Raw genomic sequence first — 20,455 nt, 5'->3', positions numbered from 1 at the left:
CTTGGCCCACAGTCATATGCTAAGGAATCTCCACCCCACCCTTAACCCATATGCCACGCACAGCACTGTCCTTGCCTCCCTCCCACCCTCAAGAAGACCCTTTCTTCTTCCCAGATCATTCAGCGAATCCATTAACTTGTGCCCAAAGCTACCTTCTTACATGCACGTGCACCATTACCTTCATCATCTCACCTACATGTATGTATGTATGTACATATGTATTTATATCTTTATGTATGTATATATATATATGTATGTATTTATATTTATAAATGTATTTTTATATATATGTAAAAGGGGCGTTTTACGCCTGGCTACTTCCGAGCCAGCCAAACTAGGGGATTCGTAATCTCCTCCATCCCACAAACGATAAAATTCAGCCTTGCCCCTCCTTTTCCCTCCAACCACGGGGCCCAAACCAAGCCCTTTAGTGGTTCCTTTATCCCCAAGGCCAGAGACGGAGCCCGTCTCTTCCAACGGCTCCGAATCGTCAAAGGGAGGATGGCCTTTTACCCCTTCCCACACCTTCTCCCTTAAATCATTTCCTCCCTTCAAACAACGGCTAACGCCTTCCCCAGAGCCACATATACGCTATGCCTTAGATGCCCTTCCCTACCTCCCAATCTCCTCCCGATCTTGGAGAGAGGAGATGCTTTCAGCCCTGCTCGTTCCTCCCTCTGCAGCACATCTAGAAAGAAAGAGGGGGGAAAGGGCTGTAGGGGTTTCTTTCTCCTTTACCTGGGGAAACCGTCTTCTCCAAAATCGTAATGAGCTCCATGGTGGTGGTGGTGGTGGTGGCGGCGGCGGCGTTGAGGTGAAGCTAGGAAGGAAAGGAGGAAGGGGAAAGGGAAAGGGAAAAGGAAAGAGAGGATAGGAGTCGGTGATCACCGCCGCCTCGCCCTCCGCCTGCCCGCTCAGTCGGCCGACGGTCTCCCTTCGCGCGCTCTTTACTTCTACCTCAGCTGCGGGGCGGCCCCACCCCCGGCGGAAGAGACTGGAGTCTCCCCTACAACTTCCCCTCCCCCTCTTCACACACAACTCCTTCTGGCGGCGGAAGGAGAGAAAAAAGGAAGAGGGGAGGAGAAAACGCGCGCGCGCGCTAAAACGAAGCTATCCGGCGAGTGCGACTCAGACAAGGGGGGAGGGGGAGAGAGGAAATAAAAATACAAAATAACTGGCCTCCCCACGACCTCCCTGACAGGGACGCTAATTCATTGCCCTGTTTTCTGGCCAATTAACTGGACAGGCCTGCCAGGCCTCAAGTCTGCCTTCAGGCACGTAACGTTCGTGCGTATGCAGCGTGCTCACGCAATCCAATTCTTGCCAAGGCGCAGGAACACCTCCCCTGCTCCTGTTCAACCGGCCAACGCCCGCCTTCCCATGTTGATTGGCCATTGCCAAAATCGTACGTCACGAGGCTGACAGGTTGAAAAGAACGCACGGTTTCAAAAACTTTGTATTTAGATAAGCAGGGCAGGTTTAATTAAAGCAGCAGGTCTATGCCCTTATACTAGGGAAGAGATCAATCGAAGTATTAGGAATTTATGTTTGAGTACACATACATAGTGAAGCATTTCCAGCTTTTTCCTGATTCAGTGTGAATGAAAGCCTTTACCCATTTTGCAAACATGTAATACTACTACTCCTACTTTACATTGCCTGGTATTCATGCAGTGTTTGACCTCTGAAATAAGCACTTGGCCTTATTATTTTTGACATGGGGGGGGGGAGCCAATGTGGTCACCTCATGGCTGCTGCTGTGTTGCAGTATTTTCGGAGAGGGCTTATTTTCGGGAAAACAGGGTATTTACTCTATAAAGTGTGTGATAGTTTGAGTTTTAGCGTATTGCCTTCCAGAAGCAAAGGACTGATTTGATTTCTGCAAATGTGATTATATTCTGATTTCTACAGAATATAACCTAAACCAAAATGCCTACATTCAATGCAGGTGCACAAGCTGTGTTGAATAGGAAGCGCATCAGTTACAGGATAAACTGTCTTCTGTACAGTGAGCTTGGTTGTTCCACTCTCTACTTCCTTCTACTGTAGCAATGAAGATGTTATGAAGTCTGATAACAAAGCAGCAAACAACCAAGCTCAGAGAGCATCAAAAGCCCCCAGACACAACAGTCCTCTGGTTCCATTTTTTTTTCTTCCCTCTTTTGATATTTTTTAAGGCAAAGCATTGCCAGTTATCAACATTATTTTGAAGAAAGTACCTCTTACATAGATTTTTTTAAAATCTATGGTTATAGCCCATTCTTTTATTTGGATATATGCTTTTCACAAAGGAATACATATAATTTTGAAGTAGTAGAAATCATTATGGAAATATTAAATCGAATGGCAAAAAGAAAACTCATTAGTTTGTCTTCTGGAAAATATGTGTTTTGTGAAGGGCTATCTTCTTGGTTCTTGATGTCCAAAGAGACAGTACCTCACTTCCATAGAAGCAATGTAAGAATGCCGACAATAAGCTAACAAAATTCAAAAGATGTTCACTAGTTTGAAATGGGTTCTTATCCTTGCCTCATGAAGGCCAAGTTAAATTATGGTCTGTCACAGTTTATTTTATGTATGCGTGCGTGTGTGTGTGTGTGTGTGTGTGTGTGTATTATTTACGGTCACAGACCAAAACCGAGTACTACAAAAGAGACATAAGAGAATTGATCATAGCATCATAGCAATCAGTCACCAAAGCTTAACTAAGGGAAGTTACAGCGTTCTCCTCGAATGGTTACAGCTCTTAAGAAAAATTTGGAAACCTGAGAGGTGATGTATGAGGAGCCATCTCCAAGGCAGTATACAAACAAATTACCGCCATTAGGTCTAGAAGGGACAATTTCAAGAAGCGACAGTAACTTAGATCTGTCTGCGTTATACATGGGGCAAAATAGAAGGACGTGCTCCACAGTTTCAACCTCGGCTCTGTCACAAGGGCATAGCCGCTTGTTAATCGGGAATCTCTTGAAACGACCATCCAAAAGTGCTGAGGGCAAGACATTAAAGCGAGCTAGGGAAAAAGCACTTCTATACTTGGGAATGGTTAAAGTATAAAAATAGGAAGCCATCCTCAATCCATAATTATTAAGTTGGTTGAGAGTCGGAGGGAGCAAGTTTTGTTGGCTCTGGCTCGTAGATATTGTAAATCAATGTCCACAAGCGGTTGGACTACCCTAGATTGGGCGTCCTTAAGGCCATAATTTCCTAAGGCATCCTCCGTAAAACCTAGCAGATGAAGTTTCTTCAGCAGCTCTTTCTCCCAGCGAGAATATGGGAGTCCGCAAACACCAGGGAGAGATAGCTGCCAGGAATTGCTAGAAAAAGCACCTGAAACCACCATTTAAAGGTGTTAACCCAGGCCATACATTCCACCGATCGAATGCCCAGTTCCAGGTACATCGGGGTAAAACCAACACAAGGGGGAAGACCCAGAAGTTTTCTAAGAAAAGCAGCCTGGGTTCTTTCAATGCAATCCTTGAAGCCCCGATTCCATCACATTAGCTTATTAGTGCCTGTGTTATAACTGCATCTTCCCACTGAATAAACTTTGTAACATGCAATTATTTCAAGCCTTTATGCCAGGGACAATTGTAGTTTCTGAACAGTTTCCTGTAAATATTTGCTTAAAAAAAAAAAAAAGCAAGTATTTAAGAAGAATTCTTTTCCCCCCAGTACCATGGCAAATTTTATAAAATTGTATTCATATCCTTTTGTAAAAAAGTTTCAAATGCAATAGTTTGTATATATGGCAGTTTCTATGGTCTCTTCATTTTTGGACTCATCTTTTTTGTAATACCGTAATTACAAAATTATTACAAAATTAGACAACATTCCATATATGGTTTCATCATTAATTTGTTTAATAGCCTTGTGATATTTAAAAATTTAGTTTCAATTCATTTTCTAATTATTTCCAAAATATAATTGCTTTTTTCACAGGAAATTACATACTGGTCAATATTTTTATTTCATTGGGCCAAAATTTATTCCAAATCAATTGCACCATTTTGTACACATACCACAAAAGGAGTAGAAATTGTCTCAATGCAACCATTTGTTGGAACAGAAGGGTTAGAGTTATATTTTAATTTGTCATTATAATGCCCATTCTCCCAATCTTAAAAAAAAAATCTTACGTTTTGGTTTTTTTATTCTTACCACTATAGATAATCATTAGCAAACTTGGCTATTTCACTGATTATTCATAACTATTGTTTTCATACGGTTTCAAGAAATGTTCAATTATCTCTAACCCTATTCTTTTTTCTTTAAGTAATAATCATATAATAATTCATATTTGATCATGAATCTTTGATGAGATAATTTGCCAAAGACTTTATCAACAGATACAGCATCCCACATAACTTTTCTCTTTTCTATAAAGACACATGCTAGGATATTTTTTAGTGGAAAGGTCTTTAAGAATTTTAAACAAAGCATAATTAATAAATGATATAGATTAATAAAAAATGGGAAATGGCTATCTGCCTCGGTAACACACTTTATTGGGGGGGGCTGCTATATAATTTTTGCATTATGTTTTGGTGCTTAATATTGTACACACATGTATCTCATTGTTCTTAGAAGTATCTCCAGTTATTATTCAAATAGTCATGTTTTTATAAGACAGAGTTGGGATAATCCTATTAAGAGTCCTTAAGAGATAGGGGAGAACCATTTAGTTTTCTTTTTGGCCCTTCCTTCAGTCATCATACATTCAATAAATACTCATGTATGTTAGTTATTTTACGGAGGTACGAGAATATGAATTGGAAGAAAACAGTATCTTGTTATGCTTTTGTAGATAAGGAAAAATATTGGACCTTTTCTGGTTCTAAGTTACATACAACATAAGAAATTGATCCAATTCCTGTCCCATCTATGAATTATGGTTTGTATTGCAAAACATAGAATCCTTTTTTTACATTATGTAAAAGTCTACTTACTTGATTTGATTAACAGCTATAAATTTTGAAAAATCTTTCATTATTAGATGCATTCAACATTGATCAGCATTTCTTAGTTATGTTACCAGAAACGTTTCTAATTAATTATCTGGGTATACACAAATGTTGAGTTGAAATACTTAACACAAGAAGTTCTTAACTTATAATAGAGTTCCCAAAAGGTACTTAAAACCTGGTTTCAAAGTTATAGTGGCTGCAGCAGTGCTTCTCCCACTCATTCACTCAAAGGAGATCAGGCTGGCTGTAGTGGGTGCAAAGCAATTGGAATTTGCAGCCTCTAGCTTTCTTCCCACCCAGCAAGCAAGGGGAGATCAGGCTGGCAAGAGTTTTCAAGCACAAGTGAGCAAGGAGAGATCAAGCTGGGTAGACTTGCAAGCCACCAGCTGTTTCCCCACCTAAGGACTGGAACCTGCTCCCTGGCCCAGGAATCTCCAACTTACCTTTCTGTTTTGCAGGTTCTGAAAGTGGCATCCACTTAACACATAATCAGCTTTCTTACAGAGTCAGTCTTATAGCAAACGTTTTTCAACAGGTTCTATTCTTACAACATTGTAGGATTTTTTTTAATGAGGGTCAATTCTTAAGGAGAAGCCATTTTTTTCTGAAGTTTATGGAACTTCCATAAAAAGGCAGCCCCCTATACAAGAATAACACCTTCGCCTTAAGGCTAGATTGCAAACCCCAGCCAGCCTGATCTGTCATTGCTCACCAATCATTGCAAACTCTGACCAGCCTGATCTCCTTACTCACTGGGTGTGAAAGAAGTTGAAGAACTAAGGGCACCGTGAGAGGCAAGAAAGCGGTAAGAGTAGGCTTGGGAGGTATGGGGCAGGTGACTCTGGCCCTGCATAGGCCTCCCCCATCCTGGGGAACCCTATGCTGTTTAATAACTCTTGAATTTGTTTAATGGCTGCATCAGGGAGAACAGAAGGTAAGATTAAGGAGGCTGTTTTGCTTAATAGTGGTTGCAGCATGTGACTGCAATGGCCAGACTCCATTACAATCTTATCTTGAGTACTGCCCATATATTTAAAATATTTCTTTCTCAAATCATATATGTAATCATCTATACACACACCTATTCCAAAGTTTGTTTGCTTTTATTATCTATAGATCTCATCCAGATTTGTTTTGAACAGATGGTTTTTAAATAATTCACTTGTCATGCTCAGAATGAAGAGCCAGTTTGATCTAGTGGTTAAGACATTAGAGCTTAAGGCTAGAAACTAAGAGATTGTGAGCTCTTGTTCCCTCTTAAACATGAAAGCTAGCTGATGACTTTGACAAGATACTCTCTCAGCCACAATATCAGACTCAGATAACAAGCCAGTCGGTCAATTCTTGTCACAACCAATGGATCAAGACTTGGTTGATCAGAAAAAACAGTCCCTGCGTTTATGGAAAAACACTAGGAGGAAAAAAACTACTTGTTATACTTACAATAGGCTGAGATTTATAACACTGTTCTACAGACATTATCCACTGAAAGATAAGCAGGCTGCAGAGTTTTTCATTACTTCCAGATCATGGATGTGTGTTTGCTATTTTTGTTCAAAGTACAGTTACTTTTGTACAATTTGTATACAAAGTACAATTATATATAATTTTGACCAGGGTAATCAAAATGGTGCCCTGTAAAACAATCATATCCCAATGTATCCTAGCTTTTTTCTCAGCTACAGATATTAGGAAAATTAGTACAGCAAAGTTCCTTGGTTATTCTTTTGAGTGGTGCATTGAATTAGCATGAGTAATAAAACTTAATAATATAAGGATTAGAATTGGGGTCCCAACTACTTTGCCTTCTGCCAAATGGTACAATTTATGCTCAGGAATTGTCTCCAGGAAGCCAGACTATCCCCTTGGGAAAATAGGACCAGGTGGTCTAAAGCAACCCCTTGGAAACCATATCTTCCTTTCATAAAAAGTATGTGTCTGCATGTTATATTCATTCTCATTTCTGGACAACATGAGCTCTGTACCATCAGTATGAGGCTGGACAAGGATGGAAGAGTAAATTTATAGAAAGATGATGTAAGATGAACATTCTATACAAAATAAAATAGAAATTTGAATGATAAATTAGAGAAAATATATGTGCACAAGATACATTTCAGAATTTTGCATTCTCCTTAAAATTAGAAATACAGCAATCCCAAAAATCCAAAGCCTAGGCAATCATTATGCTTTATGTCCACATCACACCTTTTAGCTATTTCCTAAAATAGTTCTTTAATGAACAGGGTTGTTGACCTACATATTTTGAAAACAAAAACCAATACCTAAATAATGTGATATCTAAGTTTAACTTGAACTTAACAGATCAAGTTAAAAATACGTCTAGCATAGTTTGCAAAAGAAAAAAACTACCATATAATCTTCCATTTGGCATTCCTAGAAGAGATTAGCGGGAAAGAAGAAAAACCCAGGAAGAGAAGCAGAGAAGAAAAGACCTTCATATGATTTCTGGCGACCATGAAAACAATAAAGTACTGGAAACCATAGATTAAAGTAGGAAAGTAGTATAGCAGTATTTTAGGGCTTACGTATCTAAGCATTTATCTATTAAATAGAACTAGGAAAGCTAACCAATAAACACATGAGAACAAATGTTTGCAGCTAAGTCTCCTGATCAACCAATCCCTCCCCCCACACAAGAGTGAGGCTCAGCTAATTGTCAAGGGCACCCAAACATCTGGTGACTAAAAATATACATCTGGATTTTTTTGAAGAGAGGTGAAGGGTAATAGTAGATACGTAAATAAAGACATCAGCAAATATAGCCTATATTTCTGTCACATTTTATCAGGGTTGAAGTTTTCTCTTCCACCCTTATTTTTCTAGGCCTGTTAATTATTTTACATGAAATTTATACATCATTTACTTTCACTTTTTTAGTTCTTAGGATCCAAGCACAATAGTGCCTGTCTTATTTATCATGTTATACTTCAGTATGGTACAGTTTAGAGCAGCAGCATTAAGAAAGTAGTTAACTTAGAATGTACATATTTCAGAACTATGTGAAAAACAGCAGCTGAATAGGAAAGAATTTAAGAGTTTTCTGCCATATTTACACCAAGCTGTACCATATTACGAAGTAACAATGTCCTATCACTGAGAAATCATAGAAATTATGTCTTCTCAAGAAATCCCTATACTTCAACATAAACGTAACCTTTTTCTCAATCCCTTAAGCCTTGGCAAAACTAAGTAGCTAAACAGTAACTTTTTAAATCATGCTTTGCTTGATTATGTATGTGTTGAACAAGAGATATTAAGGATATCATCTTCAATACAGCAAAAGTAAAAACATCAATCTGTAGAGGTTGTACTAACCAAAAATGTGTACATGCTCTATCGTAGAAAAGTTGGGGGTTTCATAATACTACTTGTTTCATAAAGTATACAGTATAATTGTATACACCACTGAACAGCAACAGAAACTGAGATTCATTTCCCGTAGAATGACTGCAAAACTCTCAGCAACTACTGTGATGGTGAGCCAGAATACAGATACAGAACACTGACCTGAAAGATAGCTGGTCAAAACTTAAATCTGATGTTTTTTCAGCCACATTTTTGTATTAGTTACATTTTTTTAAAAAAAGGGGGGGGTTAAAGGACTATTGTCATGCTCAGTTGACATGTCCCCAAAAAATCAATGGCACGTGACAGCCACAGTTTAACTTATTAACATTTATTTCAGTAAGATCTAAATATAATTAAAGTTTAGGTCTGAATCCAACCTAAATATCTCTCGTATATAAGCTCCCCTGTATTGAACATGAATTGCATAAAATAAATTCACAAGGATCTTCCCCTCCCCCATAATTAGAAATGGGGTAGGGAATAATAAATTTTGGATTTTTATAGTATCAAGTTCCACTGCAATGGATATAAGCTGTACAAAAGCACTACAATTGTAATGGGCCTGTGTAGGAAATGACCCAGCAAGTCAAATGTGTTAATGCTGAGTACATTGTCCTGAACTAAGCCCAGGTCTATTCCCAAATTTGAAGAAAAGCATATCAAAACGCAGTTGAAATTAAAAATAAAGAGGGAAACTCCTGTACCAAAGTCCATTTCAACTGTTTCACAGCCATGGTCATGCATACAAGGCATGTAAAAATCTTATTTTGCCAATATACACACACCAAAACCAAGACTCTTTAATTTCACATTGACTTTCCTTTTTATTAACGCCAACTTGTAATGTTTTTCTTTGTTTTTCATTTAAAACAATAGCACAAAAATGTGTTTCCAGGGAAGCAATTTGACATCTAGTGTCTGATGACCTTCTCCAATTAACAATTAAAGCCACGCCAAGTATGAATTTTAAAAAAGGTATATTAAAAAAGGGAACTGTAAACATTTGAGGGAGGAGTGATGTTGGATATGAAATTAGTAAGCAGGAACATGCTACTCTCTTAAGCAACCGATGGCAGAAAGCTTAGATTTTTATCATCATGCCAACTAGTGTAAGTTTAAGGTTCTGAATCAAATTACCAAACATTACCAAATAAAGTGGAATGGAAGGCTTCAATCACAAGGGGTTAAGGCAATGTTTTGTTTTTGAAACAGAACACCTTTTCCAAACTACTGGGTTATGTATTAAGTGAAGTGAGACTTTACAGTGGCCCAGAAAGATCCAATTACAATATTAAATCTTATTTTGCATGCAGGAATAAAGTATAAAGAAAGACAGAAGGGGATGGGGGGGATAATTTCATTTTAATGTGGCTGAGAAACATGTTTCTATACAAGCTTGCAATTTTTGAGATTAGCAAATGAAACAAAAAAGGAGGAAGGGAGAAAAGACAGACACAGGATATTTTATTTTCCCCTTCTCAAAAAATGAAACAAGGGAGCCTTACAAGCTTTCAAAATTTGAACCAAGATCATATGTTGTTTCCTAGAAGCTTCAGCTAAGGACTACACTTAAAAGTTATATCAAGCTGTTTTTCATAATTGGACCATTCCACACAACTTGTAAGTGCTTTTGCTGCCTTTCAGGGGCACTCGGAGGTGAAACCCATTCCTGCCCTTGACTTGCTATAACATTCAACTTGCCAAGAAACCTCTGGTTTCTTTTTTCTTGTTTGTTTTTAGGAAAAAAAGGAAAGGAATGGTTAAAAAATCATCAGAAAGTAAAAGGGGAGAGTGTATTAAATATTTTGACCACTGACAAGCCTTAAGGACGTTTCACAGTTTTGTTATGCTCTATTTTATTACTATAATATTTACAGGGTGGTTGTTTGTTTGTTTGTTGCTAAATTTTTGATAAAATCTTTTTATTAGAATTTAGTTCTGGAGTTGAGCAGGAACCGTTAAACTACATTCAATGTCCAGTCCCCACTGGTGTGAGAAAAAACTCCAATTTCCTTGGCGCATTATTCAACTGTTGAATAGCAGCTTTTTCTCCTCACGCTGAGGCAGTTGGGCCGCAGCAGCTGGGATGTCCGAGGTGGATGAGAGTGGGCTCACACAGCAGTTGGTGAGGCTTTGCGTTGCAGGAGGTACTGATGAACATTTTCAGCATCACGCTTCAGCCATGCAGCGTTCAACAGGATGTTTTCACAGCACTGCTGTATGGTACGCTCAGCTGATGGAGCTGGATGACTCTCAAAAAAAGCCTACATGAAATGAAATAACATTTTCTGGGAATATCACATCTAATATTTTCATATGTATTAAATCATTTAAAATATAGAGACTTAATTCCACAACATATAGTAATTTGGATGAGCAGATTCTAACTACAAAAGCAGAGGTTGCTATATGGTTTCAAAGACAGCAGGACAGAATCATTTCATTAAGAAGAATATTTTCTGCAATTATATACTTGCAATTATGTGGAAAAAATAAGGACGCCCATGCCAAGTGCTTTAATATGTTTTACCTTCATTCAAGGAATATAAAATGATGTAACTGAAGAACTATGAAAAACTGATTCTGCAATCATTCATTCCATAAAAAAATGAATAGTTACACCATTTCCTTCTGAGAAAAAAATAAATGTATTTTTGGCTCTAATACTTGGAACACCCTTTGGAAGGAACAACCTCAACTTTATTATAATTGTCTACCAGTTTCTGACATTGATGGGGTGGATTTTTATCCATTCATTTTTCAGTCATTTCTTGGGAGATTTTTTATGATGTTTAAAGCCATCATATTGCATGGTCCATTTTCACTTGCTCTTCAGTCCTCTGAAAGAAAATCTCACATTCACCCCAAGTCCCTCTAGTACAATTAACAATTCATTGTGGATTCTTTGATGATGAACCAACCCTGATGCAGCAAAGCATCCCCAAAAATATCATTTTGACCACCATGCATTAACAATTGGTATCAGGTTCTTCAGGTGAAATACTGTCTTTACATTTTTTTCTAAACAGATCTTCTGGTAGTGGGGCCAAATACTGTAACTCTTTGCCTCATCTGCCCTGATTATCTTTCTGGACAACAAATGTTTCCTCCTGGCACCTCTCTCATGTAGATATAATTTGGGCAACTTCTTTGTAATATGTTCATTGACATGTCATGTCACTCATGTGATGAAATTCTGAGTTTTTTAGTTTTTGAGGCATCTTGCATTTTGTTCTTCTGCTGAACTTGCTAGGATGGCTTGGTCTAGGTAATTTGGCAGTTGTTTGAAATGTTCCTGTGTAATGACTAATTTGAAATTATTTAACAGTCTTTTTAAATGGACTACAAAACGTAAATAGTGAAATATTTATTATATTTTATATCCTTTATCTGTATCTATCAATATTGTTGAAATGACCAAATATCCGTACATTGAAATATGTTGAAAAAGTCTAAAATTTTGCTGGAATGTATTTTTTCACATGACTATACACTGCAAGGATATGCAAAATGTAGCAACTTGGGAACAAAGTGTTCTTTAAAATGTCCCAAGACATTTCTAGATTACTCACAAACTTTCAACCCTTCTAGACTATGCCATTTTTTAGAAGAATTATCTGAAAGAGAAGCAGACATCTTAAACAAGTTTGGAGAATATATTTCTGGAATAGGCTAAACCATGCCCAGAACAACACAGTCTAGAAGGGGGGGGGGGGGACAGAGCTCGCCAAAGCATTTCTTTCCTGAATCACTAGCTTATTTTGTATTACACTGCATTCTTCCTTTTCAGTTCCACAAAACTGTGTTTTAAAAGAGTAACTGGAAAGACAAAGTGTCTATTATTGAGAAATATCCACTGACTGAGAAATAAGGCACTATGGAGATTTAAGTCATTTGTGTGATGATGTAATCACAGAAATAATTTAATTTATTTTACTGATTAATTACCTAACTTCCAAACAACTCTGGGTGGCTTATCACTAGAAATAAAAATGTATTTATAAGAAAGTATAAATAAACAATATTACGTAACTTATGTCATTTGCTACCATATGCATGACATAATTCATTCAAATTACCATTCAAATTATCATTTGAATGAATGGGTAATTTATCATGGATAATTGTATAATGACATCATTATGCAAATGAGTTAAGTGTCTATATCAATGTTCAAGTAAAATGAGGTTGAATTGAAATTGTTCTTCTAGAATTCCAGGAAAGCTATCCATTATTCTATTTTTTTTTTAAAAACTAAACTTTATTTCTACTTCTCCATAGGATATGAAAGAATAATTCAGCTGCATTTTGAAGCAGTATACTTTGGATACTGTTTGTTCCCCAATTATTGCTAAATAATTTGCAGGATAGCTATAGCACATAGACTTATATACCGCTTCAGTGCTCATTCATCACAGTGCATGAATACTAGTAGCTGTAGTTCTGTTTTCTAATGATTTTAGAATAGGGGTGGGAACAGTTCACTTATATTTATTACCCAAATAAACAGTTATTTAGCAAAATCAATATATATCATCATAAAAAATATTCATTGAAACTTCTATATCATTCCAGTATATAAAGTAGGGCGTTGGTTCTTACCTGATATGCTCCTTCTCTGGGCAGGTGGAGACAGCGGTCATGCATGGGTTAACTCAGCCAGTAACCAGTAGAACTGAGTCTACCAAAGTGATGTCATTGCCTCTGAGGAGTGTGTTCCTACTTTTCTTGACGAAGGAGATAAGTAGAGTACTGTGCTCTATTCAATTGCTCTCAATCCCCTGATGCTACAGCCTACCTTCCGGATGTCCCTCTGTGCACTAAATCAGAGTCTGAAGGGTGGGGATGACTGCTGTCTCCGCCTGCCCAGAGAAGGGGCATATCAGATAAGAACCAACGCCCCATTCTCCTAAGTTAGTGGAGACAGCAATCATGGGACGTACCAAAGCTAGGCCTGTCCCAGGGAGGGAGTGAGACTTGAAGAGGAGCTTGAAGAGGGAAGAACGTGTTGCAGGACATGCCTTCCAAATGCCACATCCACCGAAGCGTATCTATCCACCTTATAATGGTGGATAAAGGGAGTAGTAGTAGTCCAGGTGGCCACCTTGCAGATCTCCTCCACCGAGGTCTGTCTTGCCCACACCTTTGACGTGGCCGCACTGCGTGTGGAATGTGCCATGATGTTGGATGGAGGAGTGAGGTGATGTGCCAGATAGGCTCTTGAAATGACAGATTGGATCCAGCGTCCAACCATAGAGGGAGAAGCCTTCAACCCCTTGTTTGTGGGATGGAAAGATATGAAGAGTGCTTTGGTGCACCTGAAGACAGCCGTCTTGGCGATATAGATCTTAAGAGCCCATCTCACATCTAACTTGTGCCATTTGTGTTCAAGTCTGTGAGAAGGATTAGGGCAGTAATTTAGAAGAGTGGGATCTAGAGATCGATGAAAGGCCGAATTTACCTTTGGGACAAAGATGGGATCAAGGTGAAGGACCACACGGTCCGGGTGAAATACACACAGGTCAGATCGGAAAGAGCCGCCAATTCCGAGATCCACCATGCAGACATGATGGCCACCAGAAAGGTTGTCTTCAGTGTAAGGTGATGCAAAGAGGCAGACCTGAGAGGTTCGAAGGGCAGTTCCGTGAGAAAGTCAAGAACTTTGGCAAGATCCCATGAGGGGAACCGCTGTATGACAGGTGGGCAGAGATTAGATGCACCCACCCTTAATGAATCAGCGGACATGAAGGTGCAAGAGGCTCATCCCGGTGAAGTGAGAGAACCAAACAGAGAGCTGACACCTGTCGCCACAGAGTGTTTGGTGAGAGTCCCTTATCAAGTCCCTGTTGTAAAAATTCCAAAACCTGGGGGACTGCAGCGTCCAGGGGGTTGGAATCCCAAGAAAGGCACCAAGTAATGAAAGTCTGCCACGTTGATTCATAGATTCTGTTAGTGGCTGGGCGGCGAGAAGCCTGAATAGTCCAAATTACAGTCTCAGAGAGGTTCGCCGCCCTAAGACCGCCCACTCAGCCTCCATGTGGTCAGGCGGAGCTAGGGCAGGTCGGGATGGTGAATGGAGCCCTGATAGAGAAGGGACGGTATCATTGGGAGACGCCACGCTGGACCTACTGAGAGATTGACCAGGTCCGCATACCAGGGTCGGGGCGACCAATGAGGGCAATTAGGATGAGTTTGGCCTCTTCCTCTATCATTTTCCAGATCACCTTCTGTATCAGGGGGAAGGGAGGGAAGGTGTATAGGAGACCGTGAGGCCACCTGCACCTTAGGGCGTCCGTCCCTTCTGTGCCTGGTGTCGTGTAATGTGTCAGGTACCTGGGCAGCTGCTTGTTGGATGCCATTGCGAATAGGTCTAGTAGTGGAGTCCCGTACCTGGATCACAGCTGTCTGAAGATGCGACCGTTCAGGCTCCATTCCGCAGAATCAATTGTTGTGCGGCTCAACCAGTCTGCCTGGGAGTTGTCGGTGCCTGAGATGTGTTCGGCGTGGAAACAGTGAAATGTAGACTCCATAAGAGAGATCGCCCTCATCCTGCCTTGGCAGTTGACATGAGCCTTGGCTGTTGCGTTGTCTGTCCGAATCAGTACGTGTGTGTTGCGAAGAGAGGACTGGAATTGAAGGAGGGCCAGATGGATGGCTCTCAACTCTAGCCAATTCATACTGTGGGAAAGGTCGGAGTCGGACCAGAGACCCTGAGCAACTTGATCTCAAAGGTGAGTGCTCCACCCCATTAAATTCGCGTCCATCGTGACTACAAGACATGGAGGATCCCTGAAAAGGGACCCCCGAGAAATGGCTGGGGAGATCCACCAATCCAGAGATTGGATTACCTCTGGAGTCAACCTGACTTTCACTAGGGAACAGCTGCTGTTGGGTTTCTGGAACGGGAGAAGAAACCACTGAAGGCAGTGGCTGTGAAGCCATGCCCAAGGGTCAATGGAGAAGCATGAGACCATCTTCCCCAGCAGTTGAGACAGCTGGAGAAGAGGGACTCGTTGGCCAAGTCTCTGAGGATGATCTGGCGTTCCCGGAACAGGAAGACCTTTCCCTGGACATACTGAAGAGTCTGGTTGCGTGACCTGGACAATAGGAGAATATCGTCCAGGTAACAAAAGATCTGAATGGGTCTGGCTCGTAAGTGGGCGGCTATGACTGACAGGAGCTTGGTGAACACCCTCGGGGCCGATAACAGCCCGAAGGGGAGGGCCCGATACTGAAAGTGACGGCCCGCATAGGCAAAGCGCAGGAATCATCTGTGTTGCTTGTGAATGGGCACGTGGAGGTAAGCCTCCGTGAAGTCCCCTGATGTGAGGAGATCGTGTTTGAGCACACTCTCCAGGATTGACAGGAGAGTGCATCTTGAATCGCCTGTACCTGATAAATCCATTTAGAAATTTGAGATTGAGGATTGCTCTCCAACCCCCTGAAGACTTCGGCAGGATAAAGAGACAAGAGTAAAAACCCCGTCCCACCTGGCCCGGAGGCACAGGTTGAATGGCCCAAATGTGGAGCAGATGATGGATGGCCTGCTCTACAAGGAGCCTCTTGTGGGGATCTCTGGAGATTGGGCACGTGACGAAGTGGTTCGGAGGGCTGGAGCGCAAGTCCAAAAGAAGGCCGAATCTGATGGTGGACCTGATCCACACATTGTTGGTGATGTCGTCCCAACGGTCCGCGAAGGCTGACAGATGTCTCCCAATCGGGAGATCCTCCAAGCAGTCACTTCTGCCTCTTATAGGGGCGGTTGGTATTGTCCCTGAATAACTTTCTGGGCTGGAATCTCTGGTTGTTTTTGCTTGATCTGTTGGAGAAGGAAGGGCGCTGTTTGGGAGGGGCCTGATGTTGCGGACGGGAGTTGGAGAAACCCCCGTCCTGCCCATGAAAGGGCTGCCTACAATAAAAGGACTGTCTTCAACCCTCCTGCTTCTTGATGGCCGGTTGAAGGACCACCTGCCACTGCTTAAGCCAAAGGAGCCGGCAGGTACAATAATACAATAGCAGAGTTGGAAGGCACCTTGGAGGTCTTCTAGTCCAAGCCCCTGCCTAGGCAGGAAACCCTATACCGTTTCAGACAAATGGCTATCCAACATCTTCTTAAAGACTTCCAGTGTTGGGGCATTCACAACTTCTGGAGGAAAGCTGTTCCACTGATTAATTGTTCTAATCAGTAGTCATAGTGATAGAGGTAGTGATAGAGGATGCTATGGCTTTGGACGCAAACCGGGCTGCGTCTAAGGAGGCATCCGGGGTGTATTCCAGGGCTGCCTTCAATTTGTTAATGTCCCTGCGAGCCATAGAATCCCAGGCCAGAAGTCTCCCCTGAAGTTGCTGTAGCCATAAGAGGGCAGAGCGACTAAAGAAGAGGCAGATGTAGCTGCCTTGACGGCCCAAGCCGAGGCCTGGTGACCCTTGACCAGTTTGTTCTACTCTCTTGTTTTCAGGGCGAAGGATCTCCTCAGGAGCTGCCGAGGCTGTGTTAGGAGAGGACAAGCTAATTACCGGTAAGTCAATAGAAGGTACCTCTAAAGTCTTGGTGAGCTCTGGTCCCACATTATACAGGCGCTTGTCCAAGGTACTGGGGAGAGGAGCTGTACCTGGTGATGCCCATTGGTTCTGGACCACGTCTATGAAGAGGCTGGACGATGGAATCACCTCCAATTCCACCTTAGGCTGGATGAAGAGTGGGTCAGTGGTGTCTGCTTTGTCTGCATCCCTTCCCTGAGGCCCCTAGGGTGAAGGGATGCCGGCGATCTTTTTGGCCTTAAAGAGAAGAGAACGAAGGACAGCAGGCTTAAAGAGACTGACAAAGGTAAGTGGATTGGGGAAAGGCCCTCGTCTTATGAAAGATCTGAATCCCGTGCAGGGCGTTCCTCCTCTCTGAAAACAGATGGCTGGCTGGACGTGCCTAGTAACTCCTGTGATGAAGAGGCCGAAAGATCACCATTCCTGCGCCTGGAACTAGAAGAAGACGCAGACCTGCATGGAGTAGAATGGTTAGAAGTCCTGTACTTAAGATCTGCTGCTATGCCCTGCTCAATGGCCTCAGAGATGATATCACCCGTGCCAGGTGAGTAAGAACGGCGGTGGCAGGAGGGGGGGAGATGTCCTCCTGGTACAAGGGCTCCCCATCTGGAGTGACACTCCTGTCACCTTCGGATTCCTCCCCATTATAGCCCAGATCATCTGCGCCCCTGGGTTCCTCAGGCTGAATAATGGAAACTGCAGGAGAGAGATCATCCTCCAAATCAGAAGATAGGTCAGGAGGAGGGCTAGGCCGGACAGGCCTCCGGGGCTGAAACAGATGGGATTCTGTGTGTTTGGACTTGCCTCTGGCCTTTCTAGGAGTTACCTGAGTGGCATTGCCATCTTCCTGAAAAGGTGGATTGGCTGCGTTCCTGTGATTAGGCCTGGAAGTCTTGGAAGGGGGCGCAGTGGGAGAAGCCTCCGGGGCAGGTCTGTGCCTATGGGTCCCAGATGAAGGAGGCTTGGTGATGGGAGCAGGAGCCAAGATGGTTGGTGGCACTTGTGGGTCCTGGGCAGGAGAGGAGGCCATGGTCTGTACTCACGACTGTGAAGTTCCGAAGGAGGGATTCAAAATGGCCACCAGAGCTTCTTCATGCTAAAACAAAATGGCCACTGAGGCTACAGAGCCTATGGGCCAGGCACCACAAGGTAGCCGAGGCCGCAGAAGGATAGAGGGCGGTGAGGGCCCTGCGGAGAACCTGTGGAGGTGCTGGGGACAGCAGTGGTGATCTAGCGGCGGCGGGAGCACTTGCCAGCAGCGGTGGTGTGTAGTGGCGGTGCGTTCCCGGTGGTGGTGGCAGCATTCGGCAGCATTGGTGGCGTTCGGCGGCAAGGGAGAGCCAGCAGTGGCTGTAGCACTAAGCGGGGCCTCCAATGGCCAGTTCTAGGCAACGCTGTATTCAGGAAAGCCTTGCAAAGCCTCATGGAAGTCAGGAGACCCTAAGCCTTCAAATAAACCCTGGCAGTACCTTTTAAGAAGCTCTGGGGTTAATTGAGAGCCCAGGCTCCAAGAGGACCTATGGACAACGATCTGTCCTTCCCTAGGAATTTAGAAGTCAATCTTTTTGTAGAATAAGCCAATTAAATCAATTTAGATTAGTCAATTAAAAATACTTGAGAGAAAAGTTGAGGAGAGAGCAATTAGCATAGCCAGTTCCGATCAAACTGAGTCTAAAAAAGCGGGATGACACTCCTCAGAGGCAATAACATCACTTTGGTAGACTCAGTTCTATTGGTTACTGGCTGAGTTAACCCATGCATGGCCACTGTCTCCACCAACTTAGGAGAATTCATTAGTATGAATGCAATACTAATAATTTAAACTTACATGATGCTTGACTCTCAATGATTTTCCAAAGATGAAATTTACGAAGCCGCTGAATATTCTGCCCATCTTTTTTCTGATTTTAATTAAAACTAAGTTTTTATATGTTCATTTTCCTAAATCCCACAATGATTGTGGCAGAATGTAATCTACATAAGCCAGTAATTAGTCAATGATTTATTATTCCAAACTTTATGGGAAATTCCAGTGTTCTAGCTGATTAAATTACCTGGTAACCATGATATTTAGACTACAACTTCCGCACATCCTGGATAGCCTGAAATTGTAGTATAAATACCTAAATCTATAAATGCTAAGTCAGAGAACACAGTGCTGAGAGAGTCAAGGGCTAGAACTCTCTTACCCCATTCCCTCTTTCAGTGAGGATGGTGCAATAGAGGAAAAGAATCATTTCAATCATTGGCATGTAATCAGAAGGGCAGCACAAAGATATTGATTAAGTAGTCTTACCTTAACTTCTGAAGCCATTTTGTCAATTGCAAATCCATCCACTGATAGCTGAAAAAAGAAGCATGAACATAAAATTTGCCGTGAATTTTTTAAAAAAGCTTTATTGCCATAGCCAGGACTTTTTGTGCATACCTTTATTAGCCTGGATATTAAGAACCCTCCCTGGTAGCGATTGTAAAGTTCCTCCCAATTGTCTCTGACGAACTTCCAGGCAGCCTTTCTGCCCTGCTTGCTGCCTCCTGCAACTCCACCAATGACCGATACTGTGTCTTGAGGACGTACCTCTTCCTATAAATGAAATGTAGTAAACCAAGTTGATTTGAATCTATAAAATAAATAATCCTCCCCTCTTCCTCCCCCCCTTCTCCCTCTCTTTCTGACATATAAAATATAAATGAAAATTAAGACAATGAGAAAAAAAGGGTAAAGGGAAAAGGAAGAGGGAATAGAGTGAGGAAAAAGGAAAAATCCCAAAACACTGACTTTCAACTTCGTTCAGTGCAGTAAGTTACGTGATAAAATTATAATATCAACTTTTTACTTATATACAAAAAGTAAGTACTAGATATTTCTATAACAACTATCTATTTAATCATCAAAATCCAAAATCAAAGCTTCATTTTTATCTCTTACAAGCAGAAAAATCCAGAAGATTTGAATTATATTCTTAGCATACCACACATATATAATTTGTACCAGGTTTGTTCTCCAGAATGGGTATGGTCTAGCAGAAATGGGGAGACCATCAATTCTGGTGCTCAGTAAAATTTAGAACTTGGGCATAAAATAGGTATTTGACTTTATTACTATCTTGTCTTGTTGGAATGCAAAGAGGTCTCTTCTTACAGAAAGAATATCTGTTCCAAGAGTCCTAAAAACCAATGGCAAATTCCATAAAGAGAAATAGAGGATGACCAGGAGTACAAAGACATGTGCCTCTGAGGAAGGCAGACATACGAGAGTGGCCAGAAAGGCATGCCCCTCACCTAGTCAGGGGTCAGAGCCCAAGGTAGTTGCTTCACTGTATAGTAATTTTGCTGTTCTCTTTCTATTTGCTTATAGAAATTCCAATATTTCAGGGACATCTGATGGTGCCACGAATGTCTGTCTTTTATACCACTCTTCAAATCAGTTGATAGACAGTGGTGGTGGCTAGGCATCTAGAAACCTACATGGTTTCTACTGTCATGATGAAAGCCTGAAATTCAAGAAATTTTCCCATTTAATTTCTAAGAGCAAAGATGTAACGAGCAGGAATCTGGATGTAGAAGTAGGCCTT

At 41.5% G+C, this 20,455-nt stretch overlaps 2 protein-coding genes across 3 annotated transcripts in view; both read right to left on the bottom strand.

Moving 5' to 3' along the window:
* Positions 1–1,251, bottom strand: part of KPNB1 (karyopherin subunit beta 1) — a 42,788-nt gene extending 41,537 nt beyond the window's left edge. The window contains exon 1 of the mRNA XM_032234980.1: positions 739–1,251. Within this exon, the coding sequence (XP_032090871.1) occupies positions 739–778 (40 nt within the window). The 5' untranslated portion in view covers positions 779–1,251. The remainder of the gene's footprint in view (positions 1–738) is intronic.
* Positions 1,252–4,097: 2,846 nt separating this feature from the next.
* The window catches only part of NPEPPS (aminopeptidase puromycin sensitive), a 118,041-nt gene continuing 101,683 nt past the window's right edge, over positions 4,098–20,455 (bottom strand). For both annotated transcript variants that reach the window (XM_032236744.1, XM_032236743.1), the window contains 3 exons: positions 19,309–19,464; positions 19,177–19,224; positions 4,098–10,603 (listed from right to left, as the gene is read on the bottom strand). In XM_032236744.1, the coding sequence (XP_032092635.1) occupies positions 10,451–10,603; positions 19,177–19,224; positions 19,309–19,464 (357 nt within the window). In that variant the 3' untranslated portion in view covers positions 4,098–10,450. The remainder of the gene's footprint in view (positions 10,604–19,176; positions 19,225–19,308; positions 19,465–20,455) is intronic.

The sequence above is a fragment of the Thamnophis elegans genome, chromosome Z (assembly GCF_009769535.1).
Source record: "Thamnophis elegans isolate rThaEle1 chromosome Z, rThaEle1.pri, whole genome shotgun sequence".
NCBI classification, from domain to species: domain Eukaryota; kingdom Metazoa; phylum Chordata; class Lepidosauria; order Squamata; family Colubridae; genus Thamnophis; species Thamnophis elegans.
This window is presented reverse-complemented; position numbering and strand designations above follow the sequence as displayed.